Source organism: Primulina eburnea, chromosome 8, assembly GCF_022965805.1.
Source record: "Primulina eburnea isolate SZY01 chromosome 8, ASM2296580v1, whole genome shotgun sequence".
Taxonomy (NCBI): Eukaryota; Viridiplantae; Streptophyta; class Magnoliopsida; order Lamiales; family Gesneriaceae; genus Primulina; species Primulina eburnea.
In genome coordinates this window covers 6,651,411-6,660,930 of record NC_133108.1, presented here as the reverse complement: position 1 = coordinate 6,660,930, position 9,520 = coordinate 6,651,411, and the positions used below count along the sequence as shown (strand labels likewise).

Here is a 9,520-nt window from a genome sequence, read left to right as displayed (position 1 = left end):
CCCATATAGAAATAGGGAGCTTTGTTTTCATAATCATTGGTCTAGCAATCATTTGCAGATGTTTAATCAATGATTCAGCCAATCCATTCTGTGTATGTACATGAGCAACAGGATGCTCAACAATGATTCCCATAGACATACAATAATCATTGAAAGTCTGGGAAGTAAATTCACCAGCATTATCAAGTCTAATTTTCTTGATTGTATAATCGGGAAACTGATTCCTCAATTTTATTATTTGAGCAAGTAATCTTGCAAATGCAACATTTCGAGTTGACAATAAACATACATGTGACCATCTGCTGGAGGCATCAATCAATACCATAAAGTATCTGAATGGTCCACATGGTGGATGGATTGGTCCACAAATATCACCCTGAATACGTTCAAGAAACATTGGTGATTCAGTTTGGATTTTGACTGGTGATGGTCTTATAATAAGTTTTCCAAGAGAACATGCTTTACATTGAAACTTATTATTCTGAAAGATCTTCTGGTCTTTCAGTGGATGACCATGTGTATTTTCTATAATTCTTCGCATCATTGTTGAACCAGGATGTCCTAATCGATCATGCCAATTGGTTAATATCGAAGAATTATCAACTACCATGTTTGATTCAATGGGACTTATATGTGTATAATGCAATCCAGTATGGAGCATTGGTAGTTTTTCAATCACATATTTATTTCGTGATTTATATGTGATAAGGCACATATATTTCTCATTCCCTTCATTCATTGTTTGAGTATCATACCCATGGGAATATATATCATTAAAACTCAACAAATTTCTTTTCGATTGTGGTGAATATAAAGCATCATTGATAAAAAATTTTGTACCATTAGGTAACAAAAATTGTGCTTTACCACATCCTTTAATCAAGTCTACAGGACCTGATATTGTATTCACCGTTGTTTTTGTTGGTTTTAGTTCCAAGAAATATTTTTTATCTCGGAGGATAGTGTGTGTTGTACCACTATCGGGTATGCAAACTTCAGCTTTGCTCATAGCATTTTCCATATTTGAACTTCAAAAAAATATGCAATGAAATAAAATTACTGAAAATACATATGTAAATATAACACATATCATAATTGTACAATAAAACATTATTACATGAATACATGAAAAATAAATTATTTTACATTTATATTCTACCATTAAATTGTTCAATTTCAGAGAAATCATTGAGAAAATCTGTAGCATCAATATTGTTCATTTCTATGCCACCAACATATTGATCATTTCCAGATAAATCATTCATAAAATCACCAGCATCAAAATGAGTTGAATCACTCAAACGGTCACTGCGTTAAGTGAAGTTGGTCTCCTTTTCTTTCTCCTTTAATGATTCTTTATAAAGTTTACAAATGTGCTCAGGGGCTCGACAAACTTTGGACCAATGTCCTGAAGTACCACATCTGTAACAAGAACTTTCATATCTTTTTGAGTGATTCTCATTAACACTTGTATTCTCATGATGCCTTTTCAGTGGATGGTTTGGGACGCTCTTTTGAGATGAGTTATAAAAATAACTATCTCTATTATTTTCAAAACCACGGCCGCGTCCACGACCACGACCAATTCCACGTCCACGTCCACGACCTCGACCAAAACCTTGTCTTTGAAATTGATTTTGGTTTTCAGGTTTAAATTCATTTTTACTTACAGCATTTACTTCTGGAAATGCTGTTGATCCAGTGGGTCGGGACTGATGATTTCTCATTAATAGCTCGTTGTTTTTTTCCGCCACAAGAAGACAAGTGATGAGTTCAGAATATCTCGCGAATCCACGTACTCTATATTGTTGCTGTAGAGTAATATTTGATGCATGAAACGTAGAAAATGTTTTTTCAAGCATCTCAGATTCTATGACCTCATGTCCACAAAATTTTAATTGCGAGATTATTCTATACATCGCCGAATTGTAATCACTGACTTTTTTAAAGTCTTGGAATCTCAATGTATTCCATTCATCCCGGGCGGTCGGAAGTATAACTTCTCTTATATGTTCGAATCTTTCTTTTACTCCCTTCCACAAAGCCATGTGATTTTTTTCAGTGAGATATTCACATTTCAATCCATCGTCGAGATGTCGACGCAAAAATATCATGGCTCTTGCCTTTTCTTGTGACGTGCATATGCCATTTTCTTTATTGGTCTCGCTTAGACCCAATGACTCAAGATGCATTTCTACGTCTAGAGTCCATGGCATATAATTCTTTCCCGTGATGTCGAGCGCAACAAATTCGAGCTTTGTTAAATTTGACGTGGTGGTACTTTTTCTTCTGTTTGGAGCTTGGAAAAGTATGTAGGACTTTTAGAGCTTCGTGCTGATAACGTGTTGTGAAAAAGTAAAAATTTATGGTAAAAAGTAAAAATCTCAAACTCTAAAAATTTACCAAACTACACACTTTATAATATTTTTCTATCTACTCAATTGTGATTTTTTTCACAAATGAGAGATCTATTTATAGAGTTTCATTACACATAATCCAAAAAATAAAATACATCATTACCTACATCATCACACACAAATTTCTAACTTTACAACTCTTATTTTCAACATTCAAATATTCAACTATTACTTTTCAATATTCAAATCATTTATTTTCAACAAAATGCTGATTAATTTGGTATAAAATGGATTTATTTATTATACCTACTGGTATGAAATTAATTGAGCGGCCCCCTCCACTGTTGGCCCATTGAATCATCCTGCGTAAAGTGGTCAAATAAACCAATAAAAAAATAAAGTCAGTTGCTTTATTACTTCAACTGTCTAACAGTATACCTGTGACGACTTTGTCCCTTCGCTTGTTACTAGGATGGATGCATAATTTTACGTGTTCGGGTCTACACTGGAATTTGTGACCAAATGTTATAAATAAAATATCAGAAATCATGTTTCACGAAAGTATTAATTTTAAAAAAGACAACTCGACGATGGTTTTTCAAGAACTGCTTAATCCATTCGTCAACTCGATCGAAAATTATGAACAAATCAATAAAGGGTATCGAGATTTCTCTCTCAATGCCTAAGTCAGACAGCATAGGAAGAGTAACAAAAGTGGATAATTGAAGTAAACTAGACGTCCCCTTGGCACATCTGGGGAATATTTTACCATACCTTATGGGGCACTGCTTCCATGAAAAGATCAAAGCCCCAATTTTAACCACACATATGCGGGGTGCACCAATTCATATGCGGAGTCCATCAATTTCTTTAAAATCAACGGTCCAGATCTTGTCAGGGACACTGCCTCACAGGTAACATAGACACTACCCACATCTGGGTCCTGTGATGTGTCGCACTACACATATTTGGAGTACAAACAAATTTGAAATATCATATGATGAATTCTTGTTTATGAATATACGAGTTTGGTGAAGAAGAAGAATTAACTTTTGGGATTTCAGGCCCGCCAAGTCTCAAATCCACATGCACGAAGCAGTCAAAAATCACTATTAATCCCTTCATTTTTTGGGATTTCAGGCCCACCAGAGTCTCGATTCCACATGCATGAAGCAGTCAATAATCACTACTGCTCCACCTCCCTACTAAATGCTCACTTTAAAAGCACGGGCAAGGACTTCTCGGAAACCTTTTAAATTTCTGCATGTCCCTCTCTCTTTTGTGTTTTTCACGCCTTTACTCCGCTTTTGTTGCCGTCAATCAAGGAAGGCGATCGTCTTATATTTCACTCTCGGTCTCGGGTAAGTAAATGTAATCTGGGTTTTTTCCCTGGTTTTGTGTTTTCTTGGATTTTTTTTCCCGGAATTTTGATGACCCCTTTGGGATATTTTGAATAGAGTATTGTTGTAGTCTACTTTTGAGTAATTGATACTCCTCATTCTTCGCGAATTGGATTTCTTGAATTTTTTTTTTCGATTTATTTGGGGGAAAGGCTTGTGGGTTATCCTTTATGAGGAATCAAATTTTGGCATTAACTGTCGGTCGTTTCGTGCAAATTTAGTGTCAGACTTCTTTTTCGGTCAAGATTTGTCGGGCTTGAAGATATCGGCAAGAGATTTTGATCCTTTTCTGTAAAGATTTTCTCAGTTCTTGGAGAGTAAATGTATGCGCGCGCATTCATTTAAAAGAGAGAAGTAACAAATTGAAAGAGTGCCCCTCGAACAATGGCTCAGTAATGACGAGTTCTGGTGTAGAATTCTAGAGAAATTCCATAACTTTGCGCTTGGGTCGAGGTAACAAGGTCGGTGAAGAAATGTTTTCCCTCTATTTGGTCTTTGCAGTCCTTACTTTGGTTTATCCTTGCATGAGTGATTCTTTTATTGGAAAGATTCTGCTAATATCAGTATCAGGACCCCGACCCATTAGTGGCAGATCTCCTCCTCGAAGAAATTTCTTAAAAGTATATGTTTAATATTTTTCAAGTTTTACTTGCAAATCCATTGAATCGCCTAAATTCTTGGTCGACATTGGTTTATTTGATTATGTTTAATCTGTTCATCTGTGTCTGTTATTTATGACATGATTCTTTCTTTGAAACTTATAAAACCATCAACTGTTTGGTGTGATCTTGTGAGGGCCGAGTGTAGATACAGGCGTGCAGGTATGGATATGTAAATGTTAGAGAATTACATTCTCGGAGTTATGCATGCGTACTATGAAGAAAAGAATTGTCTATTTATGATTATGATTTATGTCTCACTCATGGGATCTGAAGCATCAGCACTTTGATGCCCTAAATCTTTATTTTCCTGAAGAGACAATTCAAGAACAACACTTGTAGTCATGGCCCATTAATCTATTATTTTCCATTTCCTTGTTCTTTCATCCATGTTAAGTGTCTTGTGTATTAAGTACCTCTACCAATTTGAAAAGATATTGCTTTAACGTGCTTGTTTAATAGCATCGAGAGCAGAGCTCCGTACTTCAGGGTGCTAATGGAGAAAAGGCAAATAAATTTTAACTCACCGCTGCTCTCTGTAAGGAGATATTCATCACCTTCAAACTCTTCAGAGTTCGTGAGAGGGAAGGTGACAGAAAAGCCAATATCCTCCCGACAGCAATCTCATACTCTAAACAAATCGGATTGGGAAATTGAGGAGGTGACAAAACCAGGTGCTGTTCCTTTTCACTGGGAACAGGTCCCTGGAAAACCAAAATGTGAAGTTGAAAGCCAGGTTCACACTGTAGAGGAACGATTAAACACCATCAGACGTAATTCAGGTGAAACTCCAAGGCTGCCTCCAGGAAGGGTATCGGTTCTTCCCTCCCAGTATAACTCTTGCGAAAGATTTGTTGATCAGAATGTTTACATGCCACAGATTGAAGCATTTTCCTTTAGTGACCATGCTAGCGTTATGGAGAAATTGAATGAGAGTTTAAATCATGGAGATGAATCTGACACAGATAGTGGGGACGATGGGTTTTCTGATGCACTTGACACACTGTCAAGGGCATCATCATCCTTTGCACCATCTGGAACTTTTTCTGTCGACGAAAAAACAAGAGATTTAATGATGGATAGATTCTTGCCTGCTGCTAAGGCCGTTGTTCTAGAGACAGCACAGTATGTTGTGAAGAAGCCATTGGTGGTCAGCGAGCAACAGAAGGAACCAGCAAAGAAGGTGGTTTCAGGGGAAAGAAAGCTCTTACTTGAGCAATATGTTTCCAATCCATATTACAGGCAGTGTACTGATACTGTGGAAAGTGAACATGATGACGAGCGTTCAACTATGGCGAAAAAATCGGGGAAATTGTGGGGGATTCTTCCTCGATTTCGTGTAAAAAATTCTCTGTGCCTGTTTAATCCACTGGCTGTAATGAATTTGAAAAGTTGTTCTACGTCTTCTTCTGCCAGTGATATTAGGAAACAGACTGGGAAAGCGTTCAGTGGACCCCTGGATAAGGTAGTTTTCAATTCTCACTTGCAAAATTTTATTAGAGCAGTAAAAATAATTATTCATTGAACTATCGAATCATTGCAGAATTCTTATCACATTCCTCGTACAAAAAGAAGTCATTCTGGTTTGCTGCCTAGGGAATTGCTAAAATCTGAGAAGAAGTTATCTAATGGGTCAAATCATTTCCTGAATTCCTTCGAGTTGTATAAATCAGGATTGTCTCCATTAAGACCGAACAGAAGTGGTAGCATATCTCCCTATCGCAATGAATCCCCGAAGTCTCCATTTCGTGAAGGAGTTGGATTTATTGGTATACCCAGTAACATTGATAATTCAAATGCCAAGAAAATAGCATCGTCCCGGAAATTGTTTAAGGCTTTGCAAGATGTGTCAAAGAAACAAATAAATGAGCGAGGACCAGATACTTTAGGCAACACAACTGAGAAGACTCTGTACATGGATTTTGTTAATAAAACGGAGCTCCCAGTTTCAAATTTATCTCGTGCAAAAACAGAGGTGCCGGTGGATATCTCCGGTGAGAATTGGAAGTTTTTGGCTGGAAGAAAACAAATGGTAAAAAGTAATGCATTTAAATCTTCTGTTCCTGAAACTCTATACCCTCCCATGTCAATGCCTGGAAATGTAGCTGGTTCTGATAAAGATGTAAGGCCCCTGGAATGTACAGAAGTGCTATCAGAAGCAAACTTTTGCACAAAAGATGAACATAATCAAGATTCAGATAGTCAAAGAGAATTTGATCCTGCTTGTTTGAAGTCTCCTTTACCTCCACCTTTACCAAAATCACCTGCTGAATCGTGGTTATGGCGGACATTGCCTTCCGTTTCTCTAGGCAATCCATTTTCCAGTCCACGCCAGACAACCCAATTTCACTCCAAGAAACAGAATCTGAAAAGTTCCAATACTGATTCCAAGTGGGAAACTATCGTGAAAAATTCTTACCTACGACAAAATCATGTCCGATATTCAGAGGTATCTGTGGCCATCTTGTGAACTTTTTCCTCTAAAGCATTGGTTGAATTTGGCCTAATTGTTTCTATATTACTCTCGGATATTGACAGGAAATTATGCAAAATGCTTCCAACCGTAGAAACAAATCATAGAAAAGAAGAAACCCCTCTAGGGATCCTCATCCACGTACACAAGTGCAAGATTTTTCAAGCACCTAATTTTACTGCCATTTTTATAGTTTTTCACAGATAGAGAAACCCAATTCTAGGAATGGAGGAATGGCATACGATCTAATGGCTGTATTTGTAAGCTTTGTGAAGCCAGCTTGATATAACACAGATAGGCATAAGAAATATGAAACCTTAACAAATTACTCTACATGTGTATTTGTGTTTCAGCTAGAATATTTGCTCTGAGCCTGTGCTGTTCCATTAATCTTGAGAAAATGTGTATTGCTAAATTTCATACTAAAAAATTGAAGACATTTTTAGAGTAGGGTATCTGGGATGTAGTTGGTTAATGTATCATCACCTTTTATTATTTTTTTAAGAGAAAATTATGAAAACACCAAACTAAAGAGTTTTATGTACAAAATGCTCATATTTTTTTTCCTTTTAAAAAAAAAAATATATATACGTTTTTAAGTAAAAGATGTAATGGTTTTTCCTAGATTGGGTATGTTTGAAAGGAGTAGGTTTTTATGATACAGTCTCATATATTTTTATTCAGTGAGACAAATTGATCCGATCTATAATTTTCGTGAAAATTATATTTTGAAATAAAAAATAATATTTTGTGAGTTGGGTTGGACATATATCCGTTTTACAAAATTGACTCATGAGAAGGTTTCATAAGATTTTTTTGTGTATTTGAAAAATAATAATCTTCTTACTAAAATATATTCATTCAGCTAAGAAACATTTTAATCAAGAATTTGATATAATTAAATGAAAGCTTCATATTATCAAATCAAGCTTTTTCAAAATAAAATTATGAGTAAAATTTTTAATCTCATAACTTCCCGTGTTTGGAAGAAAATACTATTGGAATATCAGTATTTCAAAATTACGGCCACATTAATATAATTTTTTTTTGAAAAATGAAATTTGTTTTTTTCCATTATTTTCATGATTTTTATATAATGAACGAACAATAACGAGAGAATAACTATATGGAAACCCTTTTATTTTCTCTTATAGTTCCGAACTTCCGAATCATAACATTTCTCTCAATAAAGTAATCAAATCTTCATTACAAGAAAGTAAATATCTAAGACACTGTTTGGTACACGAGATAAGAGTGAGATTGATAAATAATCCGCCTTATCTCACGTTTGGTACGTTTTTAGAAAGCCCATGATAATATTATAGGTCCTTGATAAATACATTTTTAGAAGGATAAAACATCCTTAGTAAGAGGTGTGATTTTTTAATTTAGTGATAAAATATACTATAAATTACTTAATTACTCTCATTTATTTAAATGCATTTAAGTTAATGTTAAATCTTTATTAAATACATACATATATACAAATATATAGATACATATATATACACACACAAGTAGTTACTAGCCCCTTCGATATGAAAAATATTATAAAAAAATAAAGAAAAAGGCAAAAATCAAATTTGACCGATGTTCACCTTTGAAAAAGGAAAAAATCAAATTGTTTAAATAATTTCCAAAATAAGACAAAAGAATCGAAAATTATTCTTTAGGACCATATATATATAAATATATATATATATATAGCGTAATTTAAGAATTGAGATATACAATTACAAGATCTCGATAGCGATGAAATATAAGTTTTTGTGAGAGGGTTAATATTGTCATTACATGTCAATATATAATTTAATCACTCTGGTTAAAATCATACCAAACATTCAACATATTATATTATCTTTATATTTATCCTTGATTTATCCTTATACTGTATATCCCTTACGTATCATATCTTATGTACGAAACTGTACCTAAAATGATAAATGCGTTATGTTAAATATTTTCAATCATACCAAAATAAATCTATTTTCGATATCATGTAGTTCATGTACGACCAATATCTCGAATTTGAGACGAAATATTATGTCCCAGACTTGATCGTAACAAATCACTCCTCCACTAAAGCAAAACAAAAAAAAAAAACTCCTATTGGACTGACTATTTATAATTTGACATTATCAAATTGGATTTATTCTTGCGACGTTTGATTTTCCTTGGTTTCTCAGACATCCAGTAACCTTTTCTAACCAAAATTCAATGGACTTAGCCCTGAATTAATATCTGGTTCGCCGGGCCGGCCAAACCGCCCGTTAAGGAAGCATCGGTCGGTCCTATGGGGCGAACTGTCTTAAATGTACAAGAATGTAGAGGGCAGTTGAGTCCCATGAAATTGTCAAAATTTTGTAACACATGCAGGGACGTAGCCAGGAATTAAATTGACCCCGGGCTGGATGATAGCCCTAGTAGCGACGGCTCTTCTAAAAACCGTCGCCGATCTAAATCGGCGACGGTTTTGATTAAATCCGTCGTAAATCAGCGACGGTTTCTACAAAACCGTCGCTATATAGCGACGGTTAGAACAAAACTGTCGTAACTTTAGCGACGGATTTAGTAAAACCGTCGCTAATCCACCGTTTTTTTTTTCTTTTTTGTACTGGGCTATGGGCTAAA

At 35.1% G+C, this 9,520-nt stretch overlaps 1 protein-coding gene across 5 annotated transcripts; it reads left to right on the top strand.

Moving 5' to 3' along the window:
* Window positions 1-3,460: 3,460 nt before the first annotated feature.
* On the top strand, window positions 3,461-7,220 carry LOC140838752 (uncharacterized). 5 transcript variants are annotated; one of them, XM_073205281.1, is made up of 4 exons: window positions 3,461-3,718; window positions 4,879-5,881; window positions 5,960-6,865; window positions 6,955-7,220. In XM_073205281.1, exons 1-4 carry the CDS (start codon window positions 3,567-3,569, stop codon window positions 6,994-6,996), a joined length of 2,103 nt encoding a protein of 700 aa, XP_073061382.1. In that variant the 5' UTR covers window positions 3,461-3,566; the 3' UTR covers window positions 6,997-7,220. The 5 variants fall into 5 exon arrangements, with proteins under 5 accessions (XP_073061382.1, XP_073061387.1, XP_073061386.1 ...); XM_073205286.1 differs by having other exon boundaries at window positions 3,591-3,718; window positions 4,065-5,881; XM_073205285.1 differs by having other exon boundaries at window positions 3,613-3,718; window positions 4,055-5,881.
* Window positions 7,221-9,520: the final 2,300 nt, after the last annotated feature.